The sequence below is a fragment of the Cuculus canorus genome, chromosome 7, assembly GCF_017976375.1.
Source record: "Cuculus canorus isolate bCucCan1 chromosome 7, bCucCan1.pri, whole genome shotgun sequence".
Taxonomy (NCBI): Eukaryota; Metazoa; Chordata; class Aves; order Cuculiformes; family Cuculidae; genus Cuculus; species Cuculus canorus.
The window spans coordinates 15,451,296-15,470,343 of NC_071407.1; the positions used below are offsets into that span (position 1 = coordinate 15,451,296).

Here is a 19,048-nt window from a genome sequence, read left to right on the forward strand (position 1 = left end):
TGACAAAACCATCTCAAATCACAAAACTTGAAGATGTTGCATAGAAGGGAGCAACTCACCGAGAGTTCAGTGAGAAAGTGACATCTTCAGCTGTTATTTGTATTACCTGGCAAATATCACAACTGTATTGATCAAAACACTGGAGCATAACTAGAATCCACTATTTCACTTAGAGCTATTGCTGGATATATCAATAGTAGAAACGTAACATCCATCCAGTTGCTAACATAGCACTGTCACCACAGATGACCCCCTGTACTGTCTCTGCGAAGAGAACATGACAAGACGTCTACTTTCCATAGATTGAGCAAATCTAACCTTGCTTACTTGCCCAAGGAGACTGCGTGATTTCTGTCTGTGCTAGGCAAGATCTGATGTGCCTAGGGTTTAGAAACAAGCTAGCTAGCTGGTACGCCAAGAGCCAGCTTGTCAGCCAAATAAGAGGGCACCCCTTTTAACAGGATGCAGGCACATGCATTGGTCCACTTTAATCAGTCAATTCCCAGTTAGACCCTGAGGTTTGCTGCTTCTGGGTTTTATTAATTTTTTTATTTTTCTCATTTGCCCCATAAAAAAACCCACAGCATCTTGCTGCTTTTCACTTAAGCTGTGCTCTTTGCTGTATTAATTGATCTTAACATGAAAAATAATCTTAGTGTAAAAACTTTACATTTTGTTCTTTTTCATGATCTGTGTATTTTAGGGAGACTTAAAGAATATCAAAACCTAGGACTATTATACACTATTCCACAAAATGCTGTCAGTCAGTTGTGTGCACTTGGCTTTTCAGTGTGATGAGCAAAAGTTGCTCACTGTCCCTTTATTTTCTCTTGTAGTTTGTGCATAGCTGAAGTGAGATAAAAAAATACCCATACAACTTAGAAATAAGAGCAGTAAGGCAGACTGCCCAGCTAACAAATGTGGCAATATAGCATCAGGTGCTGATTTGCTAAAAGCAAGGGCAGGAGAGAATAATGAATAAAGAATCTGGAAGTGACAGTGGCATTCTGGGCCATATCCTGGAGGAGTTTTTCCTTTTTATTTTTCCTCTCTGCCCCTCTACTTCTCAATCTTATATTGCAATTACCTTCCATACATCCACTCCTGTTCTCCCACTGAGCCTTTAGTATTTTCAGCTTTCCATCATTTTCCCTCCAAGTAGTTCATATTGATTTAAAAACCAGAGGATGGAGTTAAGAAAATATATTATAGACTCATTGGCTACTCTGCAGTTGTAGTGGACAATGCAAATAGGACGATGCATAACAGGGGAGAGGTGTTTCTTTGGCACACTGGCTGAATCCCTCCTGAATTTCTAGCTGTTTTTCAGTCAAGCACTTAAAGATGCTGTCATTCAACAGTTTGGATTCAGAAGTCAAATGCAACTGCAATGCTAACTCAGCTTATACTATCTTTAAAACCACTACTGACTTTAAGATAATTCTACATGCAATTTTAGATACGTGTAACAGCAACCATGGGAATTCAGGCATATGGTGGCTATCATATGACAAAATATCCTTATCTAAAAATTATTAGTCTTTTCCATGCATCCACTTGTGGATAAGACACTTCAGTAGGACAGGCATTTCATCCTTTGTTTCATTCACTCAAAGTCTACTCCCAGTGAAATTTTAAGATACTGCTACTGCCTCTGCCAGCTCTCTGCCTCATCCCATTTCAGTCTTAGAGATTTGTGAAATTTGGATAATTCACTTTTCCTCTTATGCTGAAGATAAATACTGAATTCCCAAGAGAAATGCCAAAACATTAGATGCAGTTTTACAGTCCTAATTTGATCTGGTTCGAAGTAGAAAGTGGTGTTGTCTCATCTTATGGGAAACAGGCACAGATATTTGTTGCCTTCACGTGAATTACTAAGTGGTATATTTAGAAGGTGTGGCAATATACGCACAATAATTTGGACAGCATGTAGTCTGTCTGGTAAAACCAAATGGCTCAATATTCCATGCAAAGAACAGTTTATGTATGTTTTTCTAAGTACTAGGAAAGGAAAACATTACAGGTCCTGCTGTACTAGTTTTATTATAAATATCCGTACTTAATAAGGTCAACATATGCAGGAGGGAATCCTGCTGTAAGTGTACAGCATTTGATAAATAAAAGCATGACAGAAGAAAGGTCCAGATGTGAAGCATGCCAAGAGGCAGGCTTTTCAATGGAACAAACCTGCTCAGTAAGCTCCATTAAAAAATGACAGCAGAGAAAATGTGTGTGTGTAAGCATGTATGCACATGCAGCAGTGATTTACATATCCAGCCTAAGTATTATCTGTTAAACTCCTTAAGACTTCAATAGCTACCCAGTGTAGTGATGGGCTACCAGGTGGCATGGTAATTAGATCCCTATTAGTAATTCTTATAGAGAAATAAGAGATCCTCTCCTTCCTGTTATTTCCATGCTCTCCCTTCCTGAGCATACAAAATTAATCCATGTACCATAGAATGGATTTGACCTTTCATGTTTTAAGACATAAAATTGCTAAGTTGAATGTTGGTTAAGATCTGAAGGCAAACCAGTTGCTTTAGAAAGATTAGTAATCTACCCATTCATTTTGATCTTCAATGCTGTAAAAACTAAAACCAAACGAGTACAGAAATATCCATAGGTTTCCTTAATCTGCTTATAAAGGATCTTCAGACACATTAGGAGCTCATAGTAGCAATTCAAAAGCTAAATATAAAAGAAGCTTTATGAAGTACTTATAAAGTCAGTAAGAGCTTTTCTGGGAAGCCAGAAAGATAATACCTATTTTTAGCATGTTTTCCTGTGAGATAAAGACAGTGAATGTAGAAAGTATCCATCCAAACCCAAAGTGATATGCAAAAGAGATCCCACAGTATGCACCAGGAGTGTTACAGAATCAGCATTTAGAGAGCAATGTTCTGACAACCCCATCTGCTCATTTGTGCTGTATCTTCCTCTTACAGACTCTCTTAATGTCTCATGCATGTTTTTCTGTGGAAGTAAGTAGGAGTGTATGATATATTTTGACATTAATATTTACCGAGCTGGTGTATGCTTAAAGTATTCAAGATGCTGAGAATTTGTCCTTGTTTAAAAAGCCATTGAAATAGCTTTCATTTTTTTCTTGCAAACATTAACAACTTATTTTTCACTTCATCACTTTTAAATACCAGTCAGATACCATTCATACTGCATTAATTTAAGTAAATATCACTAGTGTTGCACATACTGGGACTATAGACTGAAAGAAAAATTACTTCGGGGTAAAAAAGTTTTATCCTGATCTCTGAGGGATGTTAAAACACAGCTTCAAGTTGTCATGCATCAGGTTTGTGACTTAGTAATTTATTGTGAAACTGCAGCACAAGACTCTTGCAAGTTTGATTCTCAGCATTGACAATCGTATTGATTGTCCCTTCCTAAAGCCCAAGGGAGACATTTCATTTGTCTTTATTATTTAAGAGCTGTCTTGCAGATTCTGGGTAGCGTTCTTGTCATGTAGTTTTCTTTTTAAAGTTTTGAAGCAAGTCTTACAAATAAGATTTCAATGTTTTGATGAAATACAGAAAAAGTTTGCACAGTTTGTGAATTTCAGATCTATTGCATGACTGCGTTGAAGTATTGATTGATACTCTTTTCATCCAGAAATAGATTACAGAGCTGACAGATTACTTAAAATAACCATTACGGATGTGAATCATACTGACAAAAACAAAGAAATTGTGTTCAGTAGAAAATGTCTTGCCTCAGCCAAACATTTTGATGAATGTGGGTGTGTATAAAGGATTATTTATATACCGTTAAAGGATCTTTTTTGATAGCTGGAGGTAGAAGGATATGATTTCAATTTTTGTTATTAATGAAAAGCTTACCAAACATACATATATCACAAGTGGTGTTAGTACCCACGTACCAGAGATGATGTTCTCAAACAGCTTTACGTTCTAAGATGGGGGCAATCACTTTCCATGCAGAGGAGTGCACTGATGTGCCATAGACAGTCATGTACAAACCTGAATAGCAGAAGCAAAGCTCAAAGTAATTCTCCAGAGCACACTTGCAATTATTTTTCAAAACAATTACTTTATCAAATACTTAGAGGATAAGTACAAAAATGGAAGCTGTAGTATACTGGAATGCAGCTTTTTTCAGCAAGTTAAATTATTGCTGATACCATGTCTTTTCTGAACTGCTGAGGTTGTTTTGCTATTGTAGATATTCACCAATACATTTATAGCAGCAGCTTTTCAAGATACAGTATGTTTAGTGTTGAAAACCTTGTGAAATTTGTATATTTGAAATGCAAATGTGTTGTAAAACATTACCTTTGCATTTTTTTTAGGAGCCACAAGAACTTTCAAAACCACACCTGACCATGTGCAGCCTTAAATGCTGCAGTCTCAGAGCCGTTTTTCTATTGATGCTGTGTAGGTAAGAAATATTTGCTAAAAACTACTATTTCTTCAACACATAACATCAGTTGGTTTATAGTCAGCTTACATATAATTAGAAATGTAACTGATCAGGTAATAAAACCAAACCTACTTGACAGTTGAATCACACCTCTTGAAGATTAAATAACCTGGATATTAATAACAGAAATAGAGGACTGAACTCCTTCATGGATCATCTCAGCTGCCCTGATTGGGTTAGATTTTTTCACTGAAAAGACTGATGGAGGGGGGGAAAAAAAAAAGAAAGGAATTTAATTTAAGTAAATTATCCATCAAATGAAGGATTACTGTGTACAGTGATTGAATATTTTATCAGATGTTTAGCAAATTCAGAACAGCACGTGGTCCTTGCCTGGAGCGTAGTACCTTGCCCAAGGACAGCAGCACACAGCCCGCTTAGATTTACTGTAAGCTTGAGGTAGTAAAGCAATTCCTGTGCATTCATTACTAAAGGAAAGAATCTTAAAAAGAATTACCTGGTCAAAACACCATCGCCTTATTCTCTGTTGAAGAAATCCTGAAGTCTTTAGGGAAGCCGAGTTGTGTTAAGGTGGAAGGTGAAGCCAGTCCCTGCTGTGTACAGGTAACCCCGCTAACAGCGCGGTTACCGTGACAAAAGCCTGGAGATAGAAATGAAGCCCTTAAAACATATGCCTCCTATAAAACGGGGAAAAAATATTCCTTATAAGTAATTCCAGTAAGAAAATGCAGACATGGACAGGTTAAGCATTGTAACTACCACTTTTAACTGAAGTATTTAAAGTCTGTTAGCTGATTCTTTGTGTGGAATTGCCTAACCTGTTTGGTTTCCCAGTAAATTTGTCAAGATAAGAATTTGCGTGAGTTTCAGTTCAAGTGGGTGTGTAAACACATGCTTAGATAAAGCCTCCTCTTGATTTTGAGGGACATGAAACAATCCCCTGAAAAGGAATTTAAAGCCTCCATCTCCCCCACCTTCTCCAGTGCTATAAAGAGATCTTTGCCCAGAACGCTTGCTCTATTTCCACCTTTCTTCCTTGTCAGCGGTGACTTGCCACACACTATAGATTATTCATGGCTTTGTAGTAATAAAACACTGCTAGGAGACCAACACAATTTCAGAAGCATCTAAGCAACAAGGAAGCAAAATTCCCCGAGTTCACCCTGCAGTTTATAATTGCCTTCATTATTATGAAGTGAACTTTGTGAATCCTCTCTTACAGCTTTATATGATGAAGAGTATCCAGGAGCACAGACAGTTGATTCTTACCTATGGGAGTTATGTGCATGCACAGCACCTGTTTAGCTTGGATGTGAGTGCACAGCATTGAGCTGATGTAGTCGTGTTGTACCCAAATCTGAACAGCTGCTGAGAAGCTCTGCCCCTTGCTAGCTCACAGCCAAGACAATGCACTTCGGTACACAAATGTCTCTTCCCTGTGCACAAACCAGGAAGGTTTGGTTCAAGTGCTGGTTAAAAAAAAACTATCCTGCTTGGCACTGAAACAGAGAAATATTTCTAAACAGTACCCAAGGACCAAGGTGCAAAGAAACAAGGGCCAGCATTGCTTCTCAAGCGGCCCCTTAGATATCACATTAGCTCTGGCTAAGGAGTTTCCACTACTGAGCACTTCATAATCAATAATGTTTGGTTGGGCTTATTTTGTGTTGTGTGTGGGATTTTTTTGAGGTTTAGAGACAGCCAGAACCTCACTGTCCTTATCGTATACAGAGAGTGTGATCTGTCACAGTGCACATGCCAAATGTCACACCAGGTTATCAGTCTCCACCTTATTTTCTACTTCTCCCTTCCTGAATGACATTTCTTAACTTCACTTTCAGTGCTTGACATAAAATTACATTACAGTCAGCCACAAACATGCATGCTAAAGTCTATATCCAAGGGGTTGCCCGAACAATCACTTTCCTGGAAATATTTTTATTAAAAATGAAAAAAATGGAAGCAAATTTATCAGTGCAATCAGTAGAACTTACATTTCAAATCATTACCAGAAATCAGCTTACGTAAACATATGCTATTTGATTCTAAGAAGGACTCCCACTCATTTCAGAAAGGGTGTTTTCAAATTAAAGACTGCTAGCCTGACTTTCTAGGGTCAGATTCAGAAAAGTGTGTGATGTTGATTTTTTTGTTCTGCATTTAAGAGCACTTACATTATTTAATTATTTGTTCATGTATCTGGCAAGTTGTAGTGCAATGCTGCTGTTACAACCTCACCAAGTAACAAAAAAAACCCGTGACAGTACGGGCTGTTTTGAAGCAGAGAATTAATCCGCGATGTGGCAAATTCTGCTGCAGTTTATCTACAAAAACTATGCAAAAGCCTTGAGCATATTGGGTACGAAACAAGTGGTTTGTTTGTATCTGTAAATCCTTCCCGTCAGTGACTTGCCTGACAAAAAGCTTTTCCTGAGGGTGGTGTTTCAAAAGCTTGCTCTGACTGGCATTTTGTTTCCCACTTCTCTTAGTTTCTACCTCTTTCATAACACAACAGTTGACAAACAATAGCCATCAAAAATATTCCCGTACATGTGTCTAGACTGTACTTTTGTTTTAAGCAGTGATGTGTAGTGCTGTTTAGGATAGATGTTCCCTTTCACCCCTCCAGTTACCCTATTCTATTAAAATACTAACTTGAAAGTTATCTTAAATAACGAGAATTTGTTGTATCTTCCAAGTTTAGCCTAACCTGTAAAAATACTAGGTTTTTGAGATAAGGTAGCTGAAGACATGAAATAATTGGAATTGAGCCTTTATAAAGGCAAGCATGGGTCATTGAACCTGAAGAGTTTAAAATCTGCATTATACCATTGCCAGCCATGAACAGATAAGTATTTCAGGCTGTCAAATAACTGTATATTCTGTTTCCTTCTGTAAAAGCCTGTTCTCTCCTCAGTGGCTGGAACAGCTATTTCAAAGCAATCCCATACTTAGATGTTTGCCAATGTATTTCAAACACATTAGGAAAATGTATCAACTAAAAAATATGTAGTTAGGTAAATTTAAAAACACAGATACTGAATAAAAACAAAACATAGATGAATTGGTAAAGAAGAACATACAAGAAAAGAAAATTTCAGCCTTTACTTTTATCCTCTGATGTGTGCATGAGCCTATATGACAGATTATTATCTTTAAAAAAAAAAAGAAAAAGCTTCCTACAAGAATGTAGATGGTTTGAGCTTACTCTCGCTTTGTGATGAAGGGGGCACTTGAATTGAGCAATTTAAAGGAAACAGGACATCTTCCCAAATGTGTCAGAGCAAACCCACTTAAGGCATGTAACATATTGGTTTCTTACTTCCAACACTGGCAATCTGCTTCTAAGAGCTCCAGAATTACCTGGGGGATAGCACCACACACACCCCTTTAGGAGGCATCAGGTTCCCCTTGTATATTGGCTTACTATCATAGAGCTTCTCAAAAATTATATGGCAAAATAGCACACGAGGGACGGGCCCCATCAATTCACAGCCACAGGTACTGCACAGCAAGTTTCCAATGCCAATGAGTTCTTACTTAAGCATAAAATCAAATATGAGGTCACACAATATACATTAATGGGAGAGGTTAAGAATGATTTCAAAGTGTACCATAGGTGATTTAAAGGGAGGATTTGCGTACAGTAATGCTAAACATTTAAGATTTCAGAAAATAGCTGTTAATGGTAACATATCTGGCTGTTCTACAATGGCATACTCATCAGCAGAATGATATTATACCCTCACCATGGAAAAGGGACAAGTTTGCCTTTCTGTTTCACAATATGTGGAAGTTATTCAGGAACAACCCAAGCACAGCGAGGTTAAACTCTTGCACCACGTTGAATGCTTCATTAAAATTGTAAGTTATAAAAGGAGAAAAATCTGCTGTTTCTACAGTATTTGAGAAATCAATGAAGTTCAAGCACATTTTTAATTTCAATACTTCTGACCAACATAAAACTAGCCTTTTTATTTATATTCACATTTCAACTCAAACTGACTGTGCTTTCCTATTTCAATGCTGGCATTATTCAAGACCACATTTAACATTACATAAAATAATTAAGTAGTTCTCTAACAATAAAGAAATAAAAAACAGAGACAAAATAAGGGAAATAGGAATATTCAAGTATATCACAGAATCACCAGGTTGGAAAGGACCCATTGGATCATCGAGTCCAACCATTCCTAACACTCCCTAAACCATGTCCCTAAGCAGACTGTAAGTTAAGCTGTAAGTTACAAGACTTAATGAAAAGCAGATACTTATGTGGGAATAAGATCTGGTGCATAGAAAAATGAAGCAACAAAAGGAGCAAAGGTGGTGGACACCACATACAAAACCAGGGCAATTTGGCCACATGCAGTCAGGGAAATATTAGCATTTAGTTCTGTCAGTCTAATTACTGGATTATCCCTAGTGGATAAAACCCACAGTTTCCTGACAGAGCAGCACAAGTTCTCTCAGAAACATCATAAAACTCAAATCAAAGGAGACACATTTAGAAGGCTACAGAAGACCCAGAAACATCATTAGGAACAGCAGTTGTATGAGAAACTGGGAACAAGAAATTCAGTGAGGATTTAGCAGGACTAGGAACGAACACAAGACACCAGTGCTCCCTTAGCTATCAGTTTAAGCATACCTCCTTCTTCATAAGGAGCAGGTCATCGTTATTGTCATCATCATTCTTCTTCTCTTCTTCAGAGCTGAGCCACCACAACCATAGGTCTTGCACCTTCTGCAGGAGAACTAAGGAGTAGAGCCCTCTCAGTGATGACTCCCTCTCAGTGACTAGTGCCTCTGACACAATGGGGAGAAGAAGCAGAGAGGCCCTCTCCTGCTGAATGTATAGGTGTCTGCTCCATAGACAATGCCTCTGCTTGCAACCAGCTGGGCTTCCTCGATTCAATCAATTATTTGCTTACTTATCACCTTTGTAATTAATGAAAAGTTGCATCTGTGGTTTTCTGAATCATTGGCAATGAGCAGTCAGGACCATGCTTTAATATATGAAGTTCACAGCCTGAATCTGTGATGGGAGAGCACACGAGCACACCTTGCTCACACTCTCAGGGTGCTCACCTCAGGGGCTGGGCAGAAATTAAGGACAAAGCTTTTTTTTTGCCACAGGTCAGTTACTTATAGTGGCCTCAGCTGTCCCTCCCGCAGCTGCTAACCATCAAGACCCATAAAATGTGAAGGAGGGAGACAAAATAAAAGAGTATTAAAATGAATGAATCCTACCATAGTTTAGGTGAATAATTGCCATTCAGGTGTGTATTATCCTGTGTTTCTTTGTTCATTTTCCCTTGGAACCTCCCAGTAAAATAAATGCAGGGCGTCAGGGCAAAAATGGGGTTGGTAATTACTTATTCATATCTGATTTCTGTGAATTGTATTTGTAGCTGTTTCTGCGCATAGGAGTCGTTTGCATTCTTATTATGCTTCACTGGTTTAGCCCAACAGGACTATTTCTGCAACTTGTTTAAAGATTACATTGTAAAAGCAGTATTTTAAAAGTGATTTTTTTTTAACACATTAGTCTCTGAGGTTGTTTTCTCTCTCTCCGGGAGCTAAAACTGAATGTATTTCATTATACAAAAAGAAGCTTAATTTTAAATGCTGAAATAAACCAATCAACACCCCTCCCACATTCCTAGTTACAACAATAGTGCCTTATTTATAGAGAAGGCATTAAGGAAAACTAAACTACTTTCTCAGGTGAGATGTTAAGAAATGATAGACTTCAAAGAGAAAATAGACTTTAAGGTATAAAAGTAGTATTTTTTTCCAATAGAAAACTAATGCAGATTATAAAGTCTTTTATTTTCTAGAATGCGATTTTTCTACAGTGCTGTGAAATGCAAACATACAAATATTTTATGATAGGTTATCTGCTAGAGAGCAAATCATCAGTAACCTTGAAACTAATGGGGCATTTTTTGGTATATGATCTCTGCTGTAACTGATGATGTTCTTTTAAAACATTTTCACTTATTTTAATTCCTTTTAGGGTAGTGCAAATTCCTGAAGCTGAAGGAAAAAGTGAAATTCTACCTCCAACGATACAAAGAATAGTAAAAGGATACAACAAGTATCTACGTCCTTTTTTTGATAGTAAGTAGTAAAACTATTTTAATAAGGCTGAGCCGTGGCATAATGCAGTGTCTGAAACTCAGCAATCAGAGCAGTTTTTTTCACTGTCCTTTTTTATTCCACCATTTGACAGTGACTGATCTGATTATACATGATGTACTATGGTATGATAGGAAAGAGCATCATAATTTTTGTGGTTCAAGGTGAAACTTGAGTATTACAGGTATTCACAAGCAAAACTTTCAGACTCTGTTAGAAACTTGGCTACCAATGTTCATGTGTCCCCAGTGAAATAAGCTGTGATGCTTTACCTATTTAATAGCATAATTTCCCCTAATTTTCTACGTAATGGCTATAAAAACCTTTGATTAAAGATAAGAAGGTATGTATGCGTCAACTTGTTTGTAAAAGCGCAGGTAAATCTTGTTAGTATACAAAGTATTATGTGCATTTACTATAAAATTGCAAGATAATTATTTAATAAATGCTCCTGGCCTTCAGTCTTAAAGGTCACCAAACTGTTTCACTGCAGAACCAGTGAGGGGAGAGTGATCAATAATGTAAGTTCCCTTTGTTAGAAGGCCATGGTCACCAGGTTGGAAGACCCACATAGTACACTGCACTGAGGCTGATTTTACTGCCCTGCAGTGCACGCAGTGTTAGGCCCTTGAAATCTCAGCAGGAAGCATCTTCCTGACTTGAAACAGGCTATTTCATTTATCTGAAATACTGAAGAGTTACAAGATCTCTGCCTGGATTAACTGTAGAACTCTGAAAAAGACAGTATTCTGCACATTGAAATGATGCTCAGCACCAGATGTCTGTCAGAAAATAAACTTACAGGGTGAATGCTAGGCAATAGTTCTTAAGTTAGATATTCAGGAATATTAGAGTTTTCAAATGAAGACTTTTATATCCCTTTATATCTCACCAAAAAATGATTGACTAAAGAGATTCTCAGACCATGCTGTTACATCTTGCCATCCAAATACCTGATCAGACCATCAACCTGTTCAATGAGGGCACTCCACATCGTGTGCAATTTCTGAATCCATTTCATGAAAATGTTGAGCTAAATCTGTATTTTAGGCTTAGGAGAAAGGGAAAGATACTTGATCTGTTTGGTTTTATTGTAATTATCTCAGATACTGATGAAACTGCTATAAGTATTTACATGGTATATGAAGTTTTTCAGCAAATTAAAAGTAATGCTAATAAATAAATTAACACCTTCTCACTGGAGATGATGAAAACTAACTGTATGTTCAGTGATTGTTAATGTATTTCACTCATTACTTCATGCTGTTGCTAGGGATGTGTTCGCACTGCCATGACGTGTTTTGGTAGACAGCAATCAGCATCATTGCAAAATCCTGTGATAGTAGTCAATACCAACTGTAAAGCACTTTTGAATTATGAATCTCCCTTTTCTGTTGTGAGCCAATTTTTTTCTCAGCTGTTGTAATGCAGCAAGGCTATAGCTCTTTTTCTTTTATTTTTGATTTTATTCAGAGGGGTGCAAAGGACATTCTATGTTTGCTTGGAAATCCCAGAGTAGCTCAAGCACAGATCGACATGCAGAGTGCACGTTACAGTTTGTGTAGTCAGTTAGATATGCACTCGTAAATATATGTGAAAATAAAACTAGATGGTATTATTTGTTGGTATCTATTGTGTTTTGAGCTTAGTGTTAGCTAGTCATAATGGAACACTGAAACGTGATTTTTATCAGGTGTGAGAAGGCCAGAAGGTTAGCTTGAATTTTAGAATAACAAAATTCAAAGTATTTTCAAAGTTATTTGTCCTTGAAATTTTTCTTCAGGCAGGTAATGAGGGTTTTTCAAGTGATGTTTGCTGCCAAGATACAATCATACTCTTACAAATTCAATGACACTGAACTCCTTAATATTTAGCAAAATATGTTTTTAGTCCTGAAAAGAAAGCATTAAGTATAAAGAAATGATCATAAAATGAAGGTTCCTTTTTCCCAAAGCCAAAAGAAACAGAAATATTTACTGGTCAAGGAAATTTTACGGTAGTTCGCAAGTTCTTTTTGTAATAAGCCCCCCATTTGCCTATTTGTTCCTGGTTTGTTCTTGTGCTGGGACTGGTGGGTGACTGGAAATTACCTATGTGGATTCCGCTCAGCCAGTGCCATTAATGGGGGGATTATGAAGATATTTTTTTCATTTGAATCCAGTGACTGTGCCTAACAACATAAAAACTGTTGGGTTGTCTCCTTGCATGAATTTGAACTAATAGATTTATACATTTTAAACCTTGATTAATCTTGTCTTGAGTCATCTCCTCCCCCACAGGTCATGCCTCTAGACCCTTGCTACCCAAATGCTGCCATTTATGTTTAAACCAGACTCATTCCCATCTTTAGGTGCCTGAAGTTAGATTAGATGAAGCCAGGCTTAGTATGTCAAAGGTTTGCAGACAAGTAAAACTGATTGAGCGCTCTATGTTTGTCCATGGTGGGTAGCACATTTCAGTTACCAAATTATGGGAGTACTTTCACACAATGTTTAGTACAGAGGAATCCCAGCTGGACTGGTCACTGGTTTTGCCCTCATCTGAATGTTACTGTTAAGAATATTCTCTTTCCTGAACAATAGCATTTTAATGTCTCTCTTTGAGCTGGTTCATCAAACGAGTCTTAAAAAACTGAACAGATAGACTTGGAAAGATCTGTTATCAAATTAAAAAAGTTACCTAATCTAGAATGATTTTAGCCGTTCTTTGTGCGGGAATATGAAGTATGCCTATACTAGTGTTAGTAGATAGTACCTCTTAGTGTAATAATATCCATCCTAGACTTGTAGATAGATACGAAAGGCTTCTATAGAAAAGCTGACGTAAGGAATTTAAAAATGCACACTTATTTCACCCTTAAATGTACTACATAACCCTGACAGTTTAGCATGGCAGTACAAGCTGATTTCAACATCGAGTTTTCTGCTGAAACTGTGCTGACCAATTTTATAACTTGAGGTGCTATGCCAAACCTCTCTGAATAAATGAGCAATTCCTGCTGACTTCAGTGAGCCTCGGATTAGGTTCATAGAGTTGTTAAGGGATGCATGAAATCTTGTAAATAATTTTATACAAATAGAATTTGTTCTATGATTGAATATGATAATTTAAGTGTTCTAATTAAAAAGAGAGACTATGAAAAGGTCAAAGCTAAGTATATATGAATATGGAACTGCTTTCAAGTGGTATAGAAAAGTGTCAAGCTTAAATTGGTTATTCTAAACCACATTTAAAAGATTCTTTTCCTTAGCTTTGCAGCAAGTAATACATTTCGTGGTATTAAGGTTTAAATTCAAGAAAGGGAATTAAATCTTCAAGTACAACTTTCTGTGTAAGATCAGTCATATTTTTTCCCCAAATGTTGGTAATAATAAGTTCTATGAGTTTAATTAGATGAAGGCATTTTAGTGTTCAGGAGCTTACTGTTTACCATAGAAAGATCAGGAGATGCTGGGATGTCAGCAGTGTCAAAAACCCCTTTGATTTAATGAGACAAGCTCACAGGGGTCATGAAAAAGAAAGACCAAATAATTGTCACATAAAGACTTTTTATGTACCTATTAGCCGGAGTCTAATCCTTCATAGAAAGACGAAAAGCTTAGAATATTTGTGGCCAGTTGTATACAAGAAAAAAATAAAATCTTTTGAATCCCTATTGAATCCTTAAAATTGTCATTTATTAAATCAGTGATTTGGTGTAAAACTCTAAGCTTTACAGAGGTGGTAATGTAGATTTTGCTTCCTTTCCCATGGAAACAAGAGACCCTGAGACTGTTACTGCCACCAAATCCAGCTTCTCGCATGCAGAACAGTTTGGGATATAGTCTGAGGTTTTTTCACCTCTAAAATGCTGAGTTCTAGACACTTCAAATGATGAACAGTGATTAAGTTCGGTTAAAAAAAGTAAATTTATTTGAAATTTCATGTTATCTCTAGCTTCCAAAAACTGGGATCTTGCTTTGTTTGGTCAGAGAACGTGTGAAATTGACTACTAGATACACTTTCTGTGCACTTGCTGACATTAAGCAAATCACCTCTCTGTCTTCTCTTTGAGTAGCTGTGTAAACGCTGTTTCATGATTTTCATGTTACAAGCTTTGATATTAAATTTCTAGAGTTGTTGTCTTCTGAAATATTTCTCTTCCTCAATTGAACTGTCTGCGCTTTTTAATTTTAATGTAGAAAACAAATCTTGTCACAGTAATCTTATAACATTCTTGCCAATACAGTGTAGATTGCAAGATAACTTAATTCTCAATAACCCACATCGCACTAGTTCTGCCGAGGTATAACATGGAAAGATTGTGTTGAAATTATTATCTGTGACAACCTCTACATTCTTCTCAAAGGCACTGCTGGCCAAGATAGTTTATCGTGTACGTACTGCCTGCGTTATTTTTTCCCCACATTAATTGCTGGCATTTTGCTGTAGTAAAATACGGGTTTTTTTGACACGTGATTTAACAAGCCATTATTATTACTATCCCCACCAATTTTTGTCTTGTCTACAAACTGTACCAGCAAAGCTACATCACTGTCTAAAGATGACTGATGCAAACAAATAGAATTGAAGCTGATTCCTGCTAGAAATGGATGTGTCTTCTGATGTCTTCATATCAACAGTTACAGTTGAGGTCTGCCAGAAGGCCTGTCTTGATCTGTCCAGTCTCTTCATGTAATGTGTATTTGTCAAGAAAGAAGTCTTGTGGTGGATCGTGAAATGCTGGAAAAATCCAAGCGTAATGTATCGCCTTATCTAAAAGTCCTGTAATACTCTAAAACAAAGCAAAGCTGGCAAACAGGCAGACAAAGACAGTTTTTATGAAACTATAATAATTTTTTTCTGGTGATACTTTTCCTTCTAATTCTCTGTTAGAGTGGCATAGTATTTTGTTCACTATTGCTGCAAGGACAAGGTATTCTTTCAAAGAGCCATCCCTTTTGAGATACTTACGAATGTCAGTTGTTTTAGGTTTTCTTAACAAAATTAATAAGAGCTAATACTAACAGCTCAGCACTGACAGTTCATGATAGTGACGATTGATTTAAGTAGTAGGTCTACAGAGTTATCAACGCAGGTGCGATACAGTGGTGATTTAGTTTGTTGATACAAGGTTAAACAAATTGTGTGCTATCTGCCACTCTTCTGTTTGCTTCCCCATATGGAATTACTGTGAATATCTGTAGAGTGCGTAGTTAGAGTGTTTATATAGACATTTTAGTAAAAGTAAAGTGTATGTTAATTAGATAAACGCTGCATTATCATCTCCTTAGGATGGTACATCATTAGGCATATGCCTTGCATGGTGAGGTTCCCCCCCAAATTCTTGTGTGACAGTTGACAATAATACACTCTGTTAGTAATACATGGGAATCTGTAGGAAGAATTAAAAAAAATCAGAAATATATTACAAATCAGACTTATTTTCAAATTCAGTGATTTGCGAGGTTCTGGCACATTTTTGGAGGCTGGCTGTAGTGTACCTGTAATAATGATATGATACAATGGTAAGCAGAAGTGTCAATTGACACTGTTGTACCCTAGAAAGTTGGGCTGAGTTTTCTGGAGGGTCAAGTTTTTAAGCTGGGAGGGACAAACCATAAATTTATAATTGGAGTATCAGAACCTGAAAAGAATGGAAAGAAAAAGAAGAACAAGCTGCCAGAGGTCAGAACTCTTCACTCAGATAAGTTTGTTTCAAAGGTAACTCCCAAGTTTTCTTCTAATAGATGAACAATTTATGGTATGTAATAAACACATAGGTTACCATAAGGGGATGCTGCAGACCTACAGTTCTGCTTTAAGCTGGAGCTTCATATTTGAGCTTTTAATTGAGTCCCGAACAAAGTATTTATACATTTTCAGGTGTGCCAGATGTTTAATAACTTTAGCACATACATTACAAATGGAAATTATTTTGAGAAAAAAACCCAAAGCAACTAATTCACTGATACCACTTAGAATGACACATTTCTTTTCTTTAGTATTACTCAGTGGGGTAGAGTCGGACCCCATCCTTCTTGAGGTGCCAACTGGGGGCATATAAGAGCCATGTACATGGTACATTACAGGGAGCCAAGTGGTTGTTTCAGTGATGTGCCTGTGGTACACAGCCACCATCAGCTACATAGATCTTATCTGAATTATTTCTTCATTTCTCAATTACTTGGAAAGATGCACATTTAATATTAATTTCCTTGTACCCTGTACGTGTACTCTGTTTAATATTCTGCACGTATTCAACCAGGAATAATGTCATGTTTCCATGAAAGTGCTGCACAAGTTCTGCATTTTAAAATACACAACTGATGATCTTCCTTCTGACACTGTGACAAGCACATTCACAAGGAAATGAGAGTCCGAGCTTAATAGCATTACAATGACATCATGAGAACTCCTTAGGTAAGGTGCTTAATCACATTGAATAAACCTTCAACTGGTATTAATATCAAATGAAGAATTAAATTGCTTGCTTTGCTTTATAAGTGCAAATATTTAAATCGCAAATTAGCCACTGATAGTAAAAGAGCACTGATAGTGAAAAGCAAGACGTTAAAACACAGTGACCTGATGTAGACAATATATTCTTAAATAGGCAGTAAATAAAGTTACTCAGATATCCCATCTGGATATTAACCATGTGACATTGCCAGGAGCAACTCCTTAGTTCACTGACATCTGATGGACCAGATGTTGCAACTGGAGGAATTCTTTCCACTGCTCTGCACCTCAGAGCAGAAGGGTGTAAGGTATCATGGGGACTGTACCTTCAGTTCCTTATTTTGCAACATTTTCCACAGCACTCCTTTTCTCCAGGGGGAAATAAAATCATATAAGCCAGGAAATATTTAGGAACTAAAGTATGTTTGTTAGAACCAAGATAATGTTAGTCTAGAAGTACTGTATTTTGCTTATGAAATTATTAAAATTCTTCCATAATCTTAAGTTTGAGAAACATTTACTTGTATAAAAGCTGCTAAACATTTAGGAAAAACTGGGTCACATTGTGGCAGATTTTGTAGCCAGTTCTCAACTCTGAGTATTGAAGAACTGTGTGCTAGATTCTGTCTTCTTTTTTTTGTTTGTTTTTTTTTACAGATGGTCCTGTGTCAATTGGAATGAGTCTGGATATTGCAAGCATTGATACAATATCAGAAATAAATATGGTATTGTAGCTTTTGCAGTCTTTTTTTGGTTTACTTGTTGATCAGCTGGTGTCTTGTGTTTACACCTGCTGGCAGTGTGACTTTGAGGCTTTTGTCCTTGTGCGGTCTATGTGTTAGGAGACAAAATTTTATTTTTCACTACAGATAGTGCTTATAGCACTTCAATCAGTATAGAAATGCAGATGCAAATTGCACTTCTCATAGATACAAACAGAAATTTGCTACTGAGTATTAATCTTAACAACAGGCACGTCGAGCAGTGTTTATTTTCCAGATGAAACGTCTAAATATGCATTTCAGAAGATTAGAGATACTTCCAGGTGACTTTGAAGCTACTCCCTTTCCTTGTGATTAGACACAGCTGAACTCATATTGTTTTTCTCTTTTACTGTTACTGTCACACACTGATTTATTATATGTTTTATTATATTTGTATCACTTAGCTTGTTCAGAAATATGAAATGGAGATTACTTTTGTAATTAAAGATCCTCCATTGGTACATAGAAATAAAAGGCAAAATTCATTAATCAGGTATTCAGTCTTAGTAAATGTGCTATATGCGCATGTGTGTGTTTGTATATAAATGTACCTCACCATTTCATTACTCGGGCTTCCAGAGAAGTTGAATATTAGTATCCCTCTGTACTCAGTGTATTCACAGATATTTTGAAAGGAGGAAGTTCAGAACTTAAGATGAATGTATCATAATTATAAAAACACACCATAAATTCAAAAGTTGATTAAAAAGGTGCTTAGAATTAGTGTAATTTTAATATAAGGCTACCAGGCATATCTGAATTGAAGGTGAATTGGGCTGAAAGGTCTCAGTAAATTTGGCACCACTGTTTCCCTTGTGATGCTGAAAAGACAAATCGAGCTAAAAGATGATGATTCCCTTCCTATTTCACTAATTTATTTTGTTCTTTTTACTGTCTGGATTTATTCAACTTTTTCCAAAGGTTTCTTAAAAGATGCATTCTTCAGTAGTTTATGTGAACAAAATGACGTTTGCAGCCACTGAAATAAACCATCCCAAAATTTAAAGATTTACAGAGCCAGATTATCTGCTTAGAAAGCTCTGACTTCAGCTGAATTATAGCCCCAGATTTAGGCCATTAGCTCTTACTGTAAAACTCCAATTACTGTAAGAACAAAATCTACTCAAGATAGTATTTCTTAATGTTATCAACCTCACATCAAGTGCTGGAAAATTTGACAATACAAAAGCCAATACAACTGCTATTGAAGTGCCAGCATTTAAGAAGGGGACTTGGAGGCTATTTGTACTCCACAGCTATTTCTCTATATTTTGCAA

At 36.7% G+C, this 19,048-nt stretch overlaps 2 protein-coding genes across 4 annotated transcripts in view; one reads left to right on the forward strand and one right to left on the reverse strand.

Moving 5' to 3' along the window:
- The window catches only part of ENTPD1 (ectonucleoside triphosphate diphosphohydrolase 1), a 68,234-nt gene extending 63,169 nt beyond the window's left edge, over window positions 1-5,065 (reverse strand). The window contains exons 1-2 of the mRNA XM_054071642.1: window positions 4,919-5,065; window positions 3,902-4,001 (exon numbers count right to left, since the gene is read on the reverse strand). The gene's annotated coding sequence lies outside the window, so the exon portion shown is untranslated. The remainder of the gene's footprint in view (window positions 1-3,901; window positions 4,002-4,918) is intronic.
- The window catches only part of LOC104063140 (gamma-aminobutyric acid receptor subunit pi), a 44,277-nt gene that overhangs the window by 2,987 nt on the left and 22,242 nt on the right, over window positions 1-19,048 (forward strand). Inside the window, exons 2-4 of one of the 3 annotated variants that reach the window (XM_009565295.2) lie at window positions 4,331-4,419; window positions 10,445-10,548; window positions 17,665-17,732. In XM_009565295.2, coding sequence (XP_009563590.2) covers window positions 4,364-4,419; window positions 10,445-10,548; window positions 17,665-17,732 — 228 coding nt within the window. In that variant the 5' untranslated portion in view covers window positions 4,331-4,363. Of the gene's footprint in view, window positions 1-4,330; window positions 4,420-10,444; window positions 10,549-16,585; window positions 16,969-17,664; window positions 17,733-19,048 lie in introns of those variants that run through there. The other 2 variants (XM_054071645.1, XM_054071646.1) reach the window with 2 other exon arrangements.